General features: G+C 32.6%; 1 protein-coding gene and 9 non-coding genes across 12 annotated transcripts in view; 5 read left to right on the forward strand and 5 right to left on the reverse strand.

The window, feature by feature from the left end:
* The first annotated feature begins 6,909 nt into the window (after positions 1-6,909).
* Trnaq-cug lies at positions 6,910-6,981 on the forward strand. The gene has a single exon. It is a non-coding gene; the product is annotated as a tRNA-Gln (tRNA).
* A 2,839-nt stretch (positions 6,982-9,820) lies between these two features.
* Positions 9,821-9,891, forward strand: Trnag-gcc. The gene has a single exon. It is a non-coding gene; the product is annotated as a tRNA-Gly (tRNA).
* Positions 9,892-10,113: 222 nt separating this feature from the next.
* Trnag-gcc lies at positions 10,114-10,184 on the reverse strand. The gene has a single exon. It is a non-coding gene; the product is annotated as a tRNA-Gly (tRNA).
* A 336-nt stretch (positions 10,185-10,520) lies between these two features.
* Positions 10,521-10,591, forward strand: Trnag-gcc. Its single transcript has one exon. It is a non-coding gene; the product is annotated as a tRNA-Gly (tRNA).
* A 166-nt stretch (positions 10,592-10,757) lies between these two features.
* On the reverse strand, positions 10,758-10,828 carry Trnag-gcc. Its single transcript has one exon. It is a non-coding gene; the product is annotated as a tRNA-Gly (tRNA).
* Positions 10,829-11,224: 396 nt separating this feature from the next.
* Positions 11,225-11,296, forward strand: Trnaq-cug. Its single transcript has one exon. It is a non-coding gene; the product is annotated as a tRNA-Gln (tRNA).
* Positions 11,297-11,518: 222 nt separating this feature from the next.
* Trnaq-uug lies at positions 11,519-11,590 on the forward strand. The gene has a single exon. It is a non-coding gene; the product is annotated as a tRNA-Gln (tRNA).
* Positions 11,591-11,827: 237 nt separating this feature from the next.
* Positions 11,828-11,899, reverse strand: Trnaq-cug. Its single transcript has one exon. It is a non-coding gene; the product is annotated as a tRNA-Gln (tRNA).
* A 545-nt stretch (positions 11,900-12,444) lies between these two features.
* Positions 12,445-12,516, reverse strand: Trnaq-cug. The gene has a single exon. It is a non-coding gene; the product is annotated as a tRNA-Gln (tRNA).
* Positions 12,517-14,700: 2,184 nt separating this feature from the next.
* LOC6642223 (serine/threonine-protein phosphatase 6 regulatory ankyrin repeat subunit A) overlaps positions 14,701-22,005 on the reverse strand; it is a 30,287-nt gene continuing 22,982 nt past the window's right edge. For 2 of the 3 annotated variants that reach the window (XM_023176018.2, XM_023176017.2), the window contains 4 exons: positions 19,120-19,349; positions 17,049-17,177; positions 15,612-15,720; positions 14,701-15,268 (listed from right to left, as the gene is read on the reverse strand). In XM_023176018.2, the coding sequence (XP_023031786.1) occupies positions 14,994-15,268; positions 15,612-15,720; positions 17,049-17,177; positions 19,120-19,349 (743 nt within the window). In that variant the 3' untranslated portion in view covers positions 14,701-14,993. Of the gene's footprint in view, positions 15,269-15,611; positions 15,721-17,048; positions 17,178-19,119; positions 19,350-19,821; positions 20,034-22,005 lie in introns of all 3 variants that reach the window. The other variant, XM_023176016.2, reaches the window with a different exon arrangement.

A 22,005-nucleotide genomic window follows, 5' to 3' on the forward strand; every position in this document is an offset into this window, starting at 1 on the left:
AATCACGCTGCCATCTCTATAATTTTAAGGTTCGGGAAAGCCATAACGAATGCCATTATAACCGCCATTAGCTGCCAACAACTACAAAGAAGCGGAAAATTCGCGTTTTCCCTGTTTGTTCCCTCCTCTTCTCCCTAGCCGATGCCATTCTCAAACATATTTTCAATGCAAGTGCACCCAAAGTGTGTGCCAAATGACATTTTCTTTTTCTCTCTCTATTATTATTATTTTTTTTGTTTTTTTTTAGTTGAATGTCTGCCGCAAAAACTCCATTGAAGGGGGCCACATAATCTTCATCCTTGAGCAATTCCTTGTGCTCCCTAAGTGTGTGCCTGATAGCAGTGTAAACAAGTTTCGCCGCCTTCTTCCTTGTCTGCTCTAAATGGCTGTCATTAACTTGAAAATGCAACAAGAGCAATATAGAAACAACACACAAAGGCAACGTATGTTTTTGTTGTTGACCTGACAAGGACAACTATCGTAAGTACTTGTACATACAATATATACATACATATATCAGATACAACCCTACGTTTATATATGCATGTACACATGTGCTGCTCCTTAACTATGCGTTTGTCAGGGTTCTTTATATACATACATACATAGTTGGCTGATGTTTACTTACACAACTGAGACTCAATTACATGGAAGTGAGAGAGAAATTGCTGAGAACAGCAGCTCAATAAAAACTACAAAACGGTTTACGCGTGCCGTCCTGACATGGCCAATAAACAAGACACAAAAACACAAAAATTGACTGTAAGCAAACTAACCACGAATTTTTGTTGCTCTTTTCCCCGATAAAAATTGTAAATCTCTACCAAGGTGAACATAGAAAATCTGCAGGTATTTTCAATGATACCATAAAATACTACGTCGAGGAAATACAATCCCTTAAAGTCAATTGCAATCTAATCGCCAGTTTTATAATATATAAATATTAAGGGCAACTTTTCCGTAAAGACTTAAAAGATTTTAAAAAGTTAATAAGGGCTTTTCTAGTGTTTTTAGTCATTTGCTAGTAGTTATAGTGATTTCATTTAATGATTTAATTAATTTATCTATTACTTTTTAAATAAAAATAATAATGACGAGCCTCGTTAGAGGGAATTTATTTCCACCAAGAATGATGATCATGAATATCAAAATTTTAGCAGCTTATGAGGTAAAATATCTCCACCAAGAGTCTTAAGCTGCTAAAATTTCGATTATCATAACATTTTCCCCTCTATATTTCTTTGGGATACAGATATATGTACTTGTTAGGCTAAGTTATATGTCAAATGCGTTACTATTTATTTCTGCTCTAAGTCAATTCTTGAAGGTTAGGCAAGTTAACTTCAAAATTTTAAGTAAAGTTTTAACTTTGATTGTGGTTTCGCACAGGAAAACTAATGAATATGCAGCTGTAAGTATAAACCTTTCGAATTCATAAAAATAATAAGCAATTCAAAGACTTTGGACAAAAAATAATCCTCTATAGGATTATTAGGATATAAAAAGTATAATCCCAGTGCCGCATTACCCCAATAGCAGGTTTAGCAAATAGCAAAGTATTTTAATAGGGTTCAATTTTATTAAATCTCTAGTTTAGTAAATTTTAGGAGTATTTGAAAATTCATGTCTTTATTTTCAACTTAGAACATTGTCTTTTAAACTGCATTAAATTCTCGAGAACTAAATTTTAATGTCATTTTAAGATAAGAGATATGGCTTTTTGAAAGGGGTTACAAATTGGCTATAATACAGTCTGCAGGTCCCGTGCTGGCTTTATCCGGCACTGCTTAATACTAGACCAAGACCTAAGAAATTGGTATTTAACTTATTGTTAGTCAAGAACTTGCCTTTACTTCTCATTCAATGCTTTCACGCCATTCGGCAATCAACATTTTACTTTATGTACGTTACGTTAATTAGACTTACGTAAAGTAATGCGAATGAAATAAATATACCAAATCATGATTTATGATTCTGATTTTGTTTTTGCATAACTAGGTACTATGTTATGTTTCTCTTAATGTTTCTAAAAATATAAAATGAAAAATTATATTTTCTATTTTTATTATAGGAATGTCAAAAGCAAACTAAGTACTAACTAAAACGACTTTCGGCTCATAAGTATGAAGTTCCTATTCTTCCTGTTTTTATTTGTTTGGATTTCAAATCATGGATTTATAATTCGTATGAAACATGATGACACGTAAAGATTAACAATGAAGACAAACTTTGAGCAAGATCAAATAATGTAAAGTGAAATTAAGGATTATACATCACATATATTATTTTTTATTTTCAACAATTTAAGCTCCAAGTAAGCCAGATATAAATCAATAAAAATCATCATCTTTTAAATTAATTTTTTAGGCTTTTTCATTTAACTTTATAACTCTTAAAAGAACTGAAATCAATATTATTATTTCAACTACTTTTTTTGTTTTTTGAGTTTAGACCTAAATCATCTAAAGTCGGAATGGAAGCTGCTTAATATAAAGTTCTAGGTCATTAAATTGGTAGTTTATTGATTTGTCTTTGAAGCACACTTATGTACATATATTTGGCTCTCATTTTGGTGATGCTTTGAAACGTTTGAAACATTTGCACAATGTATGTAGCTGTTGCCAACTTTTGCCAAGGCTAATCCTGTCAGTAGCTGTCATTTTATGGTATACACCTAACAAATCTTCACACACACACACACAGAGAAAGTTACACATTGAGGCGGAAAACTTAACCCATAGACAAACAAATATTTATTGATAACACTCTCGACATTGACAGTGGAAAAATGATGTTCTGAAAGTTATGCCCTGCCTCAGTATCCTGATGATGATAATGATGATGTGGATAAGGAAGATGCGGCTGCGGATGATGATGATGATGATCAAAACCATCATGGCCATTGATGGCGCCATTTTTGCTTTTGTTTACTCAACCAATATGTGAGTGTCCTGCTCCTGTGCGGTGTCTCTGTCAGTGTGTGTGTGTGTGTGTGTGTGTGTGTCTGTGTTTCTCTGTCTGGTAATGTGAGCTGACAAAGTTTTCTACTCGCTTTCTCTCTTTCACTCATTTCATCCTTCTTTCTCTCTTGCACATATACACAATGTCTGGCATTTGTTTGTGTGTTTACTGTCGGAATTTGTAATGAAAGTGAGCTGTTCATTTGCTTTAGGGTCGCCAAGTGGCCAAAACATACACGCACACACACACACACACACACCACACACCACACACACACACATCTTTCCGCCTTTGTCTTGCATGTAAAGTAAATGTTGCTCTACCATTTCTTTTTTTCTTTCCTGCCTTCTTCATTTTTATGAGCCAAAAGGCAAAGTCAGGCCTAACCATAACTTGTCATAATAAGTACGTAAAGGTTGCGAAGGATAGAGCACAGCAGAAAAAAAAGTCCAATACGTATATATACACAGATGTACAAACATATACACACACTCACATATATATACATATATATATAGCGGCATGATACTGAAACTTTTATGACTACAAATTTCTTTAGTGCAAAACGAAATAGAAGCCCGGGCAAAATGTTTGCTTTATGTTAATGCAAAAAAAAAAAGGCAGAAAAAAATATTTGACGACAAATGAGAAAGCTGAGAAGGGGAAAGAGATTGAGAGACTGCGGCAAAATTTTTAGTTTTTCAACTATGGCAAAAATATCTTGATTTCGATTTATGTATGACCTATTTTTTATTATTCTACTCAATATTACACAATAACCAACTGAAATTGGTGGCTTTTACGATCTTAAGTATATTATTATTACTTTTGTTATTTCTATATTTCAAATTGTTACTTGTATTTATATCTTATTGTATAATTCTGAAGGAATATTATCCTTTGAAAAGCGACTTTAATTAATTTAAATCTTTAAAATCTAGGCTAGATACTTTTTAATTCTTGTTAAATATTTCACAGAATACTCAACCTCTGGAAGTCTTTTCATGGTCAAAGGTCAATGTGAAATATGGAGACTCTTTTGCAATCTAACAAATGTTTTATATATATCAGTAATTACAACATTATTTGATTGTCATTTCCATTTTGTGCAATAGAAATTGGATATTCTGATAGGCAGGTTCCTAGAAATTAATTTAGCCACAAAATAATTGACTGAATATTAGAGTGAAATTTGTATAGAATATCTGCCTTGCCTTCAATTGTGTTTCTAATGAAATTTAACTCAATATAAAGTTATAAATAAAAGTCTAAGCTTACATTATACATAGATAAAAAGTAAATATTTATTGAAGATATTTTATTTATAACATTTGCAACTGCAGATTTTAAACTTTAAACTCGATGCAACCTTTATTTAATTTCAGAATTTTGAGTTTTATATTCTAAAACTATCAAATTAAAAGAAGACAAAAACCAATTTTGTGATTTTATTGCTATATTTGAAGCTAAAACATATTTTTTCGCTAGGGTATAAACAGATCGAACCCTTCGAATATGTAAAAACAAATATGTACTGGCAAATTTTAAATGGTTTTTGCCTTTAATATAATATTTTTGGTTGGTTTGTTGTTATGCAAGTGGCAAAAAAAAAATATATGTTTTTACGTTGAAATGCGCAAAAAACAAGAAAAGTGTTTGCGCTTTGTTTTTTTGTGTTGTCTTTTGTTTTTTAGTTGTTGTTGCATTCAAGGACGAGAAGAAAAGGCACTAACAATACACAATAATTTGCGAGTAAAAACGAGGTGGAGGAGCAAAAACCACAAGAGGTGGAAATGAGCAAAGCGAAGGGAGTGAATTGGATGCTGCATTATAATAATTGCGGCTGACAAATGCGACAACAACAGTTTTAGCTAGAAACAACAAAAACAACAGCAACAATGAAGAAAACAAAATGCCGTCAAGGGCCATGGTAAATAATGATAACTAACCGCTAAAGAGCGTCCCCGCAGCTACCATACAGAAACAACAACAACAACAACTAAAACAATGGAATAACAAATGTCGGACGAACAAGAAACAGAGAGGAGAATGAGTGAGTGAGATAGCAACGGAGTCTGCTGTCTGCCTATTTGCGTCCTTCTCTTATCCAGCCATCTTTGGCCTACATAATAGCAAAAAACAGCGGCAACTGTTACAACACGAGCCCCGCATAGCGTGGAGGGTTGGGGGGATGTAGGTAGAGAGGCCCAATTTGGGGTGGCACAGTGGTACACATCACATATTATATTTATATATGTATTATAAAGAATTACAACTTAGAATTGAAAATGCGAAAAAAAAAAACTCATTCATTGAACTCATAAGATTTGAACTAATATATTTAAGTTATTAATAGATCTCATAGATAAGTTCCGGGCAAAAAATCGGGATTTGTAGATCAGTAATTTCAATAATTTTCAATAAAAACATTTTATCAGTATTAAGATTTATCGAAATAGTACGACCTCTTCAAAGACTTACATTTTTGGGTTATAAAGAGTTCAAACTTATTCGAAATTTTGACAGTTTGGGGGTTTTTAGACTCCACCGTAAATCCGTCCGTTTATGAAACATTCTTAGCAGATATGTTCTTGTAGACGCTATTCCCGCCCATCAGATAAACTCCGAAAAACAAGATAAACAAATTTCCCACAAGCAGCCATCTTGTGGGACTTAACAACTTAAACTGAAAAATCGCTATATATTTTATATTTCTACAAGTTTCTTAACCTACACACGTTAAAATATTGTCTTTACGTTGGTTTAAACCAAAGTTCATAAGTAAAAATTTGAATTCTAAAATCGATTGGTCGATTGGTCTTGAGATCAAAAAACTATTACCGCACTGAAGGGTCTAAAATTGGGTAAAATATTTTGAATTTTAAAAGGTGACTTTAGAAAGGATCTGAATTATTAACAATTGTTATATAATATTTAATTTAATTTGTATTTTTAAAGGTGATTTTAGAAAGTTATGGAATATATCCACATTGACTTTAAGATCTAAACTATAAACAATTGTTATATAATATTTACGGCTTGTTGTTGAACCACTGTCAACAGGAAGAAAACACTGCAGAGAAGAGAAATCCATAGATAGAGAGAGTGTGAGAGTGAGAAAGAGTGTGAACGCCAGGAGATACAATAGATGGGGGTTTTTTCTTGTTATTTGCACATGTGTTTGTTTTGTTGCTATTGTTGTTTTTGCTGTTATGTCGGCTGTGTTGTTCTGTCATTGCCACTTGTGTCATTTTTAACTGTTTCTTCCTAACCCCACACAGCCGCATCCTACCTACCTTAACACCACCGCACACCGCACACCTCTCATGCGCCATGCGCCTGAACTGTCCAGAAGATGAAACCTTTTAATTTGTTCAACCGCTTCTCAACTTTGGCCGCCGTCGCCTACACACAACAAGAGCAATTTCCTTTTAATTTCCTCACAGACGGAACCAAAAAAAAAAAAAAATACTTTACAGCAAAGAAACAAAACATGAGACGGGGACCAAAAATAAAGGGGTCAGAGGTAAATATATAAGTAAATTGGAAATGCTTTCTTTTTTTTTGGCTGCTTTCGTTCGCTTTCTTCCACTTCTGTCGGACATGGCTCAATGTTTGCCAAACAATTATTTCGTGTTTTTCTTTCGTTTTTGTCGCACATAACTAAATGCTTCCGAACCGGACAAGCCAGAAGAAGAAGAAGCAGAAGAAGGGGCCCTATACCTCTCGAGAATCGTTGTCGTTTGTTGCTTTTTTGATTGAGCAAGCAATTTTTGGGGAAATATGCAAATATTTGCTTTGCTGGTTTTTTCCCCTCCATCAACTTTCTTACATTTCTTCTTTCATTTTTGGCTATTTCTATTTTTAGCCATCATAGTTATTGGGCCAAGATCGGTTCTAGAGCCATAAATATTTGAACTCAGTTCTCTGACAGCGGCCACTCAATGAGGTTCCATGGTGTAATGGTTAGCACTCAGGACTCTGAATCCTGCGATCCGAGTTCAAATCTCGGTGGAACCTGAGCAAAACTTATCTTTTTTTTAAATTTCTGTTATCTCTTTACTTTTGCTAAAACAAACTTTTTCACTTTAATGAAGAATGCCTATTGTTTATGCAAAATTCACAAATTTTTTTAGTGATAACAGTGACGGCAAGAAATTTGAGGCATAAACTTTTTGACCTTAAATTCTGATTTCATGCGATTTTTATATAAAGTTAGTGAAAAGTTTTGATGTGTTAATTTATAGCCTTGTATTTGACATTCTATTGAAATGATGTACAGTAAATTTTGTGGGCATATCTTTAATGTTTTTTTTTTTAAATTAATTTTAATAAAAAGCCCCAAAATTTGTAACTGGCAAAAAAAAAAAATATTTTTAATTTTTTTAAATTGTTTGTACTTTTTCGGAGATTTTAGATCTATTGATACTAACAATAAGATAAATTGTATACCCCAAATTTCAATATGGCCCGGTATACAATTAGGAGCCAATTGAATAACAAAATTTTGTATGTATATTTATGATCTCCCTATATAATATATACATATATTGGAAATAATTGTTGACCGAAGATTTAAAAGCCCACATAACTTATAATCGATTATATCATTTAGATTTTTGTCAAAGTCTAGAATCTTTACATTTTTGGCATAAATCAATATTCCATATTTTTTCTATGAGAAATGATTTCATTTCATTCATAGAATTAAGTATTAAGTGATTTCGAAAAGAACCCTAGACAAATACTATTATCTTCAGGTAGATATTAAACTGTCATAATCGGTTTAATGTACAACATTAGTCGTTTTAACTAGAAACACTTGTTAAATTAAAGTACGTTTATAAGCAGATTAATTTTTTTTCGAAGTGTTGGTAAACTTGTTTTATTTTGCGTAACTATTCAAAGGGTTAGTTACATATCCAAAGTGTTGGTTAACGACTTTAATTTGTCCTATTAACAACACTCTTCAATTCATCCGTATTTAAATATATATAAACACAAACAGTTTTTCATTTAGTTGACAAAAAAGAATTATATTTCAAGATGATATAACATGATGTGGTGGATTACAACACGACAAGGTTTTTTTTGTTTTTTGTAAATTATGGTAATAAACACTTGCATAATAATTCCCCAAATACCATTTTATGCATAATTGACCACATATGTACCACAACCATGTGAGAGAACCCTTTTTTTCATATCCATGTTAACACATTAATTAATATGAAGGTCGGAAAAATGAATTTGCAATTTGAGAGTGGAAATGGAAATGGGCATGGACATGGGACAAGTCAAGAGAGCAGTACGAATGAATGAAGAGTGCCATCAAAATTAATTGGCAATTAATTCTTAATGAGCTCGACTTGGACCAACACATATACGCATTTACAGAAAAAGAAAAGCACAGAGAGAGAGAGAGAGGGGGAAAAATATACAGAAAGTCAAGTTTATTTAGACAGGATAATGGAACCGACATACAAAAAAAAAAAAGAGAAGGCTTTCACACCGTAAAACATGTGCGCATTGAAGCGTCAAGAAAAACGAATTTTCCCGTTTTTCCTCCATGCCATCCTTTTTTTTCTGTTGTGTGCCCACACAAACAATGAAAAATTAATATGCCAAAAAGTGGAAAATTGCTTGGCGCGAAATTTCGCTTAGCGAATTATGAGAGATTAGCTATGCATCATTAGGTTTTCAGTCCTTTGGCGACACGTGCACGGGATGCCATTCATGACACTAGAAATGTAGGTTAGGGCTACCCCAAAAAAAAAAAAAGAAGAAAAACACAGAAAAAGGAACACAATGTTGTTTTGCTTCGCTTTTTTAGCATTTATCTCTGTCACGAAATATTTTCACACAAAAACAGTACGGAAAAATCAACAAAGGGGACAACCAACTAACTAAAATAAAATAAAAGCAAACGCGGTTGAACTTTCGGCGCGTGTTGTTTTTATTAGAATTATTATTATTGTTTGTGTTATTTTGTTTGTTGTTGTTTCTCTTTTACATATATTTATTTTTTTCTATTTTTTTTTTTCTTTTCTGTTTTGTACCAAAAAACGAAAACGCGTTTGGAGTGTAGAACCAGCACGCTACAAAGTAAAACCAAAACTAAGCATTAAAGGACATTTACGATTGATTTTATACCGAAAAGTAGGGACCAGAACCGACTCCGACTCTGACACAGAAAGATGATTCGTTTCGCCCTGGCACGTTCGTCTCTTAGTTGGTTCGTTTTGTTGTGAATGAAAGCCGAAGGATGCGACAAACAAATCAGAACCGAAGTTGCATTCGGAATGAAAGCTTTTTTCTTGGTTGAAACGAACTTGGTAAAAGTTTCATATTCCAGCAGGTTGTTTGTGTGCAGTGCTTGGGCGCCTTTTATTGAAATTGCCTTAAGTTGCGGAATTAGCCATATTTGTGATATTTTTGAAATACTCATGAAAATGAAATTAGAACTCAATGGGATTGGATTTACGTTAATGCTTTTTAGCCAGAGAATGAGAGAATCATATTTGATGTTGGTTATTTATGTCATGTCGAGATAGTAAGCCAATTAAAAGTTAACTATTAATAGATATTAGAAAATTTAATCAAATTTGATAGATAGGGCCTTTTAAAGTCGGTGATCTATTTCAACGTTGACTACTTGCTGTTTCTTTTCTGACATAGAAACAAGAAAATAAATTCTTTTCTATAAATAAATATGTTTGTATAGATAGGCATTAGTTATCAACTTTCCCCTCATTATAAATTGTGATGCTGCCAAAAATCTGGTTGTTAGTTAAACCGATCACACGTTAACTATCTAGCTAAATGCGAATGATGCGTTATTATTACGTACCAAGCACAAGCATCGGTGGTTCAGTGGTAGAATGCTCGCCTGCCACGCGGGCGGCCCGGGTTCGATTCCCGGCCGATGCAAACCAATTTTTTTTTGCTAGCATTAATCAAATTTGTCGGCTTTTTTTTTTGTCAGAACATTCTTGTAAAATTCCTAGAAGTTCAGAACTTCTTTTTAAAAAAATTAAAAATGCATTTCCTTTTTTAATTAGTTCTATAAATCTCAATATTAACAAATGCCAAAAATATTTAAAAAAAAATTATTGTCATATATTTTTTCTGAACCAAAAAAAAGTACTATATTGCATCGGCCGGGAATCGAACCCGGGCCGCCCGCGTGGCAGGCGAGCATTCTACCACTGAACCACCGATGCTCTTATACGAAGCGTCGCCAAAAATGGGAATTTAAAATTTGAGAAAATTATTAATAAGGTCAAAACTTATAATATATCAGAAATCGTAATTATAAATCCAGTAGAGTATTTAATTTATTAGTATTACTATATTTGTTGTTTAATTCAAAGGACGAGATAGTTTACTAGATAGTTTACTACTTAAACTATTGTCTAGAATGTTTGATTCTTACAATTACACCCCAATAATTAATAGTTTAAGAAATATCCACACATCTCTGCAGTATTTATGCACATTTTTGTAGTTCTAGTATTACAAATTTGAAATTTTCTTCTTTGGCCGCATTTAGTATAAGAGCATCGGTGGTTCAGTGGTAGAATGCTCGCCTGCCACGCGGGCGGCCCGGGTTCGATTCCCGGCCGATGCAAAATTAATTTTTTTTTTGGTTGATTCACAATTTCTCACATATATTTTATGAAGTAAATAAGGCGAAATCATTTTTGAGATTGTTTTCGCCTAAATGGAAGAAACACCAAAGAAAATTCATAGCAAAAAAATAATAAATTTGGAAAATGTCAAGAAAAAAAGTAATTTGCATCGGCCGGGAATCGAACCCGGGCCGCCCGCGTGGCAGGCGAGCATTCTACCACTGAACCACCGATGCTTTTCTTCGAACCATGACCAAAAGCCAATGTGTGGAACTTAAAGTAAGCAGCATCTACAAGCGTACATATATACGTGGACATCTGATAATATATGCCTTTTTGGCTATATTTCTTGTAAATTAAATCTTTATCCCGATTCACCCTAACAAAATACTTTTTAAGTCAAAAATTACGGAATGCAAAAAACAAATAGTTGCATACTTTTAGACCCGACTTTAAAGCTAAATGTATTGATTTTTGATAGCCTTGCACTGTTTTACCATTTATTTATGAGCAGAAAATCATTGAAATGTGTCTTGCAGTTTTGTGGGGCATGTAACAGAATCTCTGCACAAATCAGCATTCTATCTATCTGGCGAAGATGTTTGAAAACATTTGTCAGCGACGTCTTCAACGGTTCCATGGTGTAATGGTTAGCACTCAGGACTCTGAATCCTGCGATCCGAGTTCAAATCTCGGTGGAACCTGAGTTAAGATTATTTTTTGTTAGATTTAATAGATAACTTGAATACTATATAAAAAGGTAGTGTTTTTTCTTTTGGTTCTCAATAATTACCAAAAAATTTAGTGAATCCATAGAGAAAAAGTGAGGATTAATAAAAACTGTAAATTTACAAAGATCATTAAAAATTGTTTTGATTTCCGGAGTATCGTTTTTGACGTAATATTTTCGGCCACATTTCCAGCCCGGTTCCATGGTGTAATGGTTAGCACTCAGGACTTTGAATCCTGCGATCCGAGTTCAAATCTCGGTGGAACCTGATCGAAAATTAGCTTTTTGAAATTTATGTTTAATGTTTTTGTTTATAATTTTGTGCTTGGGTCACAAAAATAAGGTAAACACAAAATGTGTAATCAAAATTTCAGTTTGCGAAATGCATAATTTTGTTGTTCATTTTCTATGTAAATTTTATTCTATATACTGTCTGATGCTAACATTGAAATTAAATATATACACATTTTTATAAAACTTATTGTATTAAAAAAAAACTCTCATTAGGTTCCACCGAGATTTGAACTCGGATCGCAGGATTCAGAGTCCTGAGTGCTAACCATTACACCATGGAACCACGCTGATCTTTTGGCCAAAATGATATCGTGAAAAATATTGCATGATCAATCAAGTTGTGGATCCGTCTTTAATTGTGCAGCCTCAGCAGGATCAACTTACATTCTACAAATTTAAAATTAAATTAATTCTACACCGAGAAAGTTCAACAATAAGTAAAATGTTAAGAATTTTGAAATCAAATTGACGAAAATTTTAGAATATTTCGATTGGCAAATAATTAATTCTGTTCTGTATGTATTTATTTATATTGGTAAATTTTTTTCTTCGACAATATTCGGGATAATTGTATTTTAGTTTTTAAAATAGTATACAGTAATACATATGTATTAGTAATTTGATCTAATTTACCATTTTCCATCTAACATCATTAAAATATAGTGAAGCAGCTATACGATACTGTAGAAGTTTAAGTGGATAATAAAGCACATCAACACGGTACTAAATGTTGCACAATATTTTTATGAACTTGAATATTGTGCGGTCAATCAAAAAAAAAATAATATAAAGTTATAAAAAAAATAACAAAATAAAATCTTCTTACTTAGGTTCCACCGAGATTTGAACTCGGATCGCAGGATTCAGAGTCCTGAGTGCTAACCATTACACCATGGAACCCTAAAGCAAGAGATGAGCAAAGTTGTATTTGAAGGCTAAATGGCATTTGCTTGAAATATAACACATGATACCATTAAAGAATGGTTATTCACATTTCGTTAACAATTGCTTATTTATAATTGTTTATAATGTTAACTGTATTGCTTGTTCTCTTTCTCTACATTCATTTATTGCCATTTATATGCAACTAAAAAGTGAGCTTTTTGAGCTTTTAAGCACAGCCAGCCAACAGAGCGCCAAAACTTTTCGCACACGTGAGTGAATGAAGAGAAATTCTGTTGCTGGAAGTCTCAAAGGGGTTCGTGTGTGGAGGGGGGGACTTAAGTATAAACAAAGGTAAAACAACTTTTTGACCTACGATAAGGTGCTTTATTTATGAACAATTGGCACTCACCTTTATCGCGGAATAATTGCTTGTATTTCGACAATTGCACCGAGTCCAGCCATTCATCCACGCTGAGGGCTATGTCCTCGTTGTTGTTGTAGTTATAATTGTTGTTGATGTTGTTGCTATTGTAGTTGTTGCTTGTTTGTTGCAACCAGGACCAAATCAATAAAACAATCTTCACCAAGGATATTGTAAACATTAAACTCAACACAATGGCAACTAAAACTTTTAACGAACGTTTCAACATAATCAAAACAATTCAATTGACACATGTAAATGTAAATGCGAAATTGCTTTCCTTCTTAAATTCTATTGACAACTAAAAGGAAAACAATAAACAATACGCGCACTTTCGATTGGAACTGCAGCATCCACCAACGGCGAGCATCTCCCAAGCGATTTGTTGTTTAACTTGTGGCACAATCAATTCATTCCGCTCATTTGCATGCAAGATGCAATTCAATTCAAACTTTTGTTGTTCTAATTTTATATATTATTATTTATATTAGAGGTGGGAAGTCCATAGATATGTTTCTGTTTATCGCTTTTATCGAGCTTTCAGACAGCTCCCCCCTATTTTATTCACCGCCCAGTATTTAATGCACGATGCCGCCAATTTTTGAATTTTAAATATGTATAGCATACTTTGGGGCAGGCGAGGGTATAATTTGACATTGCATCTGCATTGCACCAGATTTAATTTCTTTCTGCTTATGTCATAAATTCAAAATATTCTATTTTACAGATTGTTCTTGAAAGTGAAAGAATGTAGCCATATAAAAACTTTGGAATTTTGCTATTAAATTATCTCGGTAAAGTATTTCAAACATATCAATCAAACGTTCTTAATTTAAGTCTACATCAATAGAAAGTTATTATCTTTTTGCCTTATCTAACAATAAAGTCCGAGACACCTTTATGACTAAATTTTTTGGAACCTTTCTTGGGATAATCGGCATAGTAGAATATTTTTAAATAAATATGTTTAAATAGTTTTTTTTTTTTTCAAATATGACTATTTATTTACAGATAAGTACATTTAACAAATTTTTAGGCATAGATCTCTTAAATGTATAAATATAAAAAAAAAGAAAAAGCTAAGTAAAGAAATAATTTTGTTTTCATTTTGAACATTTTCCAAATTCGTTAGAACGGAAAGAATGCTGAATAAAAAAAACGATGTTTTTTACTAAATTCAAGTGAAGTTAATGGTTTGTTGTTTTTTTTTCTTAAATTTTTGCCCAGTTTGTTTGGTTTTTCGCTTAGTAACTATTACAAAATCAGCTTAATTATAAAATGCTTAGGAAGTTCCATTTAAAAATGTCCAAAAAGGATCCATTAAAATTACTTAAGTATTTTAATAAAAATTTCGACAATGGAAAACTTGTTTTGTTGTTTTTGTTAGTTGGTTTTTGTTTTTTTTTCTTTTGGGGTAAAAATTGTTTGGTTTCACACATCTCTCGTCTAAATCAAATATCAAAAGAACTCAATCAGAATGAGGCTTAAAGTTTACCAAAAACAATTTCAATATTCTAGCTAAATTAATTATACCTTAGAGTCATAGGAAGGTTAAGCTTACGCATTAGGATACACTTAAAGTTAACTTAAAGTATAGAATAGGCGGTCAGAATAGACGAGAAGGTAGTTTAGTAGTAGTTTAGAGACATGGGGGATAGAATAGGAGAAGGATAGTTGGAAGAGAAGATTTTTGTAGAGTAGAGTAGAGTAGAGTAGAGCAGAACAGAATAGCGAAGTGGGAAGCTTAAACCTGCAATCGAAATTTAGTTAGTAACAAAAAAAAGGAAAAAGAAACCACACATATAACTCTGCTAAGAACAAGGCTCAATTTAGGAATTAATAATGGATTACTCATCGATTTTTTTCTAAATTCCCTTGCTAAGCCACATTCTAAGCCATATTTGACAACTCGTTGGGAATCGCAAGTACATATCATTAACTTTGCCATTCAACAAATTCGAATTCCTTTCGAGTTGTAAAATCATAAAGATTTAAAACACAAAATACTCTTCTCTGTTGTGATTACGGTTACAAAAACATAAATTATAAAACTATAAAATCTTAAAGGGTCTTAAGATTTCTTTTCCGGTGCAGCGGCCTTTATGGCGGCGGCTCTTCTGTTGCCCACCTGTTGAGGCGGTTGCGCCTGACCGCTGCCCTCCTGGGAGCCACTCTCAGCATCCGAATCCTTCAGAGAACCGCCTTCCTCATCGCCAACCAGAGCACGATATTTCTTGGCAATGGCCTCCCAATCGGCCACATTTTCAATACGATTCTGATTTGCCTGCGAGAAGCTGGCCTGAGAGCCAAGCGGCGATAGATGAACCTGCGATAGGGCCACCGAGTCTAATTTGTAAGAAAATATATATTAGAACATAATTTGATATAAACAAAATTGAAATTGAAGTCAAATTGTTTGAAAGTTGGAAGTTGGAAAATGTTAAATTTTGAGCTAGAGCGAGCCAATGTTTTCAATAGTCACAGATAGATAGATAGAGAGAGAGAGAGAGAGACAGTTGATAAAAAGTCTTACAAGTTGATGACAGTAGAGATATTTGAGAGAGAGAAGGAGGGACAGAGGGAGACGCTGTTAGCTACAAAACTCTTGCACTTGACCAACATTTGCTCCAGGAGTGTTGAGTTAGTTAGTACATACGAAAGTTCTGCCAGCGATACATACATGTCTCACCTTTCTTGATCTTCGATAGCCATTTGGCGCCTGCTTTCGTACGTGGACTGGCCTGACGTATTCCCATCATCTGTACCAGACTTGGACGCTTCTTTTTCTTCATGCGTGCCTGTTGTGTTGTGTTTTTAGTTTCAGTTTTTTTTTGTTTTGGTTTTGCATTTGGTATAATTTTTTTTTTTTTTTGGTTCAGAGGGTGGTAAGACACAGGACATTTTCAATCACATACAAGACAAGAGACAACAAATACAATTATAATTACATATAGCAATCAGCATTTAGTTCAGATATATATTTACAAAAAACAGAAGCAGACAATGATTGGCAAAGGAAGTGCTAGAGACTTTACAGAAATTGAAATTCAATATTTCTGAAACTTTAATTTTAAACGTTTCAGAAGTTATCAATATGATTTAAAAATTGTTTCTCGCCTTATTTCGTTTTGAGTTTTGTTTGTAATTACTCAGAAAAGGAATCAAAATTTAGGTCAAATGTTTTCATAAGTGAGAAAGTAATCAACTAACAGATTTGTTTCAAAATGTAAGTGATAATCAAAAACTAAATAACTGAAACTTATGTTTTAATATCAGTGTTAACTTTAACCAAAGGGCAGAATATCGGGAAAGGATAAATATCCAGACAACACTCAAAAAAGTTGAAAAATAAAATAGTTTTTAATATTAATCTAAGATTTTAGATTTTTGCATTCGTCGTCTTGTTAGGGACTTTCAATAACAATACTTTTGAAATCACTTTTGAACAAAAGGTCAAATAACTTATGCAAATACTTTTCCAATAAGAATTCTTATTGAAATTAAATTAAAAATTATAGAAAAACTCAAGACGACTATGAGCTAATTTGCATAGTTGTGCCGCAGAAATTTATTTGGGACTATAATTTAAAAATGAAATAACTTCAATCGGTATCATATCGAACTATTCTTAAATCCAATACAGTAAGTTCATAAAATTCCTAAAAGTATTGAAATATTTTTGAAATTCAATGACTTGTTGTCAATTGGTACTAAATAAACTTTCTCAAAACTTTTTGTATATTTATCTCATCTCTCGTAAAGTAATTATGAATTTCAAATCGATTGATTTCCTTTGCCAAACACTCAATAACTAAGCTAGTTAAAGTGCAAAGTGCATATTACATAGATATATATATGACAGAAAGTGCTCGACAGGATGTGCTAGACTACGACAGGACACAAGACAACACACTTAAAGCATTCTGTTAAATGAAAATATTGTGGTTTTTTCTTTTAGTTATTTATTTTTTTGCGGTTGTTGCCAAATTGCTTTAAATGGGTTGGGGAAAAGGTCGTTGTTAGCAAAACTACAAACGTGTCCCGCTGTTAGTTATAGTTCATTAGATAGAGATAGCTTTGGATAGTTGTTTCACTTTTTTTTCTTATGGTTTGGATTGTTGTTTACCTTGACCTTCTCGACGATCCACATAAACCAGGTGGTAACTAAATTAAGCGGCGATGGCGCTGTTGTGGTGCGATGCATATTGCGTATAAGCTTGGACAGGCCAAATTTCCATTCGATGTCGGATTGGGCCTAGTATTTCATAGGGTTTTTTTTTTCATACATGTATTATGATGGTGATGAAACATGATGAACAGATGATGATGTTGAATAGGGCGATGAATGGAGACGAAAAGAAGTAGAACAAGAAACACAAATAGACGCATGAGTTTTGGCAATGAGTTGAAAGACTTTGACAATATTTTCTTGTAGTTTTTCAGATACATAACTTAAGCGCTGCAAAAAAAAGTTGTTTTTATAATAGAAATATACAAATTTAGTCGCCTGTTTTAGATGGCAATTTCACAAGAAGAAGAGAAATCGTTATACAAAACTTGGCGACATTTATTGGTATATTTTTGTTTGCAATAGACTTAGCCTAAACTATACACGCACGACAAATATTTATATAATATAGAACACAAAAACATGCAGGGATTTTTGTTAGGATTTATTTAGTTGTTTTGTAGAAGCATGCATATTACTTAGTTAGTCAACACTGAGCACTGGAACAATGGCACATTTGTTTTTCAACACTGGGACACAAGAAGCTGTTAGTTTTGGCGCTGCTAATTGTTAATTTTGGTTTTCTAAAGCTAAGCATAAGCTGGGCACTGACTATAATTTAATCGTTGTCAGTCTAAACTAATTAAAAGGTCACTTTGTATGCTTCTATCTTGAAGATACAATTTGAATCGATTGTATCTCTGAGATGACTACATTTTGAGAAGTTCTGAAAAAACCTGGAAGTTGCAAGTCTGGGCAGTTGATGGATCTACAGAATGTGCCACAAAAAAATAAAATTATTTATTTTCAATACATTTCCCACTTAATAAAACTGTCTCAACAGAGTATAATAGTGAAATTCAATTGACAAATGTTAAAATTCTAGATTTTTAAATAGTTTTAAATATTAAAACGTCCGTTCAAGTGTTGGTTAACGAGATTTGTTGAAGGTAATCAAATATCCCATTAAATTTATGGCATGCTTTAAGAGACATAATTTTGAAAATTAAACTTCTGAAGACCGAAACTGATTAAGAAACAAAGCTAAAATTGAAAACATTTAAGCTTATTCTCTTTCTCAAATTGTTGTAAAGTGTAAATGAATTTTCTTTCTAAATCCTTTTGAAAGTGGAAGATTTTCTTATTTTTGAATCGTCTTTAAACGTAAGTTGAAATATATAATACATTTCTACATACATATTTATTTGAAAATGAAACCGTAAGAATATATTAGATTCTATGTATGTTTCAAATTTAATCATTTTTTTGGAAACTAAAGTCAGAATATGTAATGTTGAAATCAAAATTTAGATGAAAATTCGTTATTTAAGTGAAACGTAAAGTTTGTGCATCTTAACTGCTTAATTTTGCCGCTAAAAGTATATCAAACGATTTGATTTTTGAAACCTATAGAGAACTTTTCGAGTGCCTATATGCATTTGTTATTTAATTTCAAAAGCTTCCTGAAAAATCAAAAATAAAAATGACAATATAAACTGCCTATTGTATACTTTAGTGGGCAAATTTTCATATTTCAATCAATTTCACATTGAATTATACTGGAAATAGGAATTGAAATCTTCAAACAACTTGAACGGACTCTGCAATAGCTTTTTATCCTCTATTTTGTAACTCAAAATTAATAATCTTGGATCAATCTAAATTACCCTCAAAGGAGTTTTAAGAGGCCCTTATATGATGACTTCCCAATATAGCATTTCTTATACAGATGTATAAATTCTAATCTAAATAAATCATTGGCAACCTCTGATTTATCTATTACTATAGGAAAGTTGTTTTTGCTGAAAAAAGACTTAATGATTAATATTAATATGGTTATATAAATACATAAAGCTTATGACTAGAATAAGAATTATTTAGAGCAAAAAGTATATAATATATGTTTTTTTTTTTTGAAGATATTATATGTTATATATAATTGTTAAAGCGCCATTAGCATAAATACTACCTGAATACGTTGATAGGTGTCTGACATCATAGCAATCAGCAGATTAATGAGCACAACCACCGATACCAACATGTAAATGCCAAAGACAATTTTGAACAGATACTCAACCCAGTATGGTTGAGTGGGCGTGGCTACATTTTTGATTTTATCAACTTGCGTCTGTTCGGTCGTCGTCTGACCAAACACGGCGAAGAATAATAACTCGAATGAGTTAATCGGATGCATGCGCACTGTGTCGTCGTGTCGTTTAAACGTGATTAAGCCGAGTCCCGAGCCAAATGCCAATGACAAGGACACAGACACACAGACCCAAGCAACAGGACACCCCCATACACACACACACACACACACACAGCACACACAGCAAACACAGCGAATATTTATTTTGAAAAATAAAAAGATAACGGACGCCCATTTGGAATAGATTGCGGGTTGGTCAATCCAAAATATTTAGTCCAACCGCAGAACAGGAAACACACGTTCAAGTTCGATTCCGCCAATTGTGGTTAGAAATTTAGTTAGTTTGTCGGTTTCGTTGGGGGTTGTTGGTCATCAAGTATTTTGTGTTTATGTATATATCGTTTTTCAATGCATAAGAGATTGGGAAATATGTTTTGGGAAGAGAGAAGCGAGAAAAAACAAAAAAAAGAAAAGGAAAAAAAAACACACAAATAGATTAGTTGGCATTCAATCAATACAAACCTGAATGCGTTGATAAGTATCCGACATCATGGCAATTAGCAGGTTAATTAGTACAACCACAGACACTAACAAATAGATGCCAAAGACAAATTTGAAGAGCACCTCGGTCCACTCGGGACGCAAGTGTCGCATGGGATTGATGTCCAGAGTGGTCGTTTGTCCAAAAACGGCGAAAAATAGACGCTCGAAAGCCAAAAATGGCGTCATGGGTCCTAACCGAAGGCCGAATGTGGCACAGGCGAACAATTTTGGAATTGACTGAATTAGTATCGAAATACATACACACATATGTATATATATGTACATAGCTATACATAAGGAGTACGTACATATATAAATTTTATTGGCACAGGCGTGTGTGCAAAAAGTTGATAACATTTAAATATTTGTTTTTTTGGGTGAATGGTGCTCTCAGCATTTGGCAGCAAACACGTTCGCAATTTGAATTTGATTTTGAAATTTCAACGATTCGACATCGAGTTCGATTCGATTCGACTGGTTTCATTGGGTTTTGTGCAGAGAATTTCGGTGGATTGTTAGGCAAGCGGCGCAAGCTGAAAGCCGCTGGCAGGAGCGAATATATAGGTAGCTGATTATTTATTTGAATTTTTGTTTTGTTTTTAGTTTAAAACATCAACATGCAGTAATTGAAATTTAGTTGGGTTTTTTTACACGTTGCTAATGGGAAATTTGGTTGATATACACATCGATAACATAAACTTAAAATATTATAAAAAAAAACAATAAAAACTATAGTTTAATTAACCTATCACACTTTAGAATCTTGAATTTGTGAACTTCCCCGTTTATAAACAAACAATTAAAGACAAATAAGCAAATTGAGTAGCTTATATCGACGCGCCGAAATGTAGGCAATGCTTTTTTCTAATAGAATAACCTTAGGGTGATCTAAAATTGTCATTCTAACTAAACATTCTATCCAATTAACGAGATATAGTATACATCTGCAGATCATCTAATATAGAAATATATTAACATAAAACTCAGTGCTTTAAAGTTCTTGAGGAGTCCTTAAAACGAAGTAATATCTATAGTCAAATCGATAATACCTATCAATTTATTCGAATGTCTAATAAACTTTCGTATGTAACTATCAATCTCCATTGTTATTAGTAAGAATATTAAGAGAGAGAAATATAATTCTCTTGGGGAAAAACTAATAAATGACTTTCTTTTGGAACTTAATCAAGAGAAGACCTATTGGATTTTCCCGAAGAGCCAAATCTAAATGTATATAGATATAAGCTATCGAAATAAATGGTCCTGAAAAGGACATATCACTTTTTAGGCTACCCAAAGCTTGTGATAAACAATTCCAATGAGAAACCATTAACCTTAGGATGATCAAAAATAGATAAATTCTTATGGAAGCTCTTAGTTTGATAGCCTATATTCTGATCATAAGATTTGTTTTTAAGATTTAATCACAAGATAATTAGTTACATTCTCCTTTCTCCAAAATCGTGTTTATTTTTTAAAAATACTTAGAAAATAGCTTTAAACTGTGTTAATCAAGTGACTTTGTGAACTGATTTCTTAATAGTATTGGAAACTGCCTTTGATTTTATATACCTATGTATATGTAAACCTTTTCCATTGGAAGAACTATTAAAAATATAAGCAAATTCTCCAAGTTGTTGTGGCAGATATGGCAATTTGTCCCTTTCCGATAATAGTCGACACTGCGGCTCTATATTTCACTCTTCTGAAATTGTAAATTTTGCCAAATCTTAAAAATGTTCTAAAAATTCATATATAGATGAAGTTATTCCTATAAAAATGGCATACGTTATGCAAAGAAAAATAAGTAGTATTTATAGTATTCTAACTAACAAAATCCCTTTTTACGGTTGTTGTAGCAACCTATATAACAAGTAGTTTAGATCAAGAATTAATGAATGGTATATATAGAATATAAAGTCTTTGCTTTGTACAACGATCCAATAACTATTAACTTTGAAAACTAAATAACATGAAATTAGAAAAATGTAATCTATAAATAATGATTTATAATGATTTAGAGGAGACTACTATTCTAAACCACAATAAAAACTGCCTAAAGAAGTCTAATATCTAAGTATCTACTTCTATCTTAAACACAAACATGCTTTCAAAATGCAAAAAGAATAACAGAAGAAACAATTGATAAGAAAACGAAGGAAA

Source organism: Drosophila willistoni (assembly GCF_018902025.1).
Source record: "Drosophila willistoni isolate 14030-0811.24 chromosome 2R unlocalized genomic scaffold, UCI_dwil_1.1 Seg167, whole genome shotgun sequence".
NCBI lineage: Eukaryota > Metazoa > Arthropoda > Insecta > Diptera > Drosophilidae > Drosophila > Drosophila willistoni.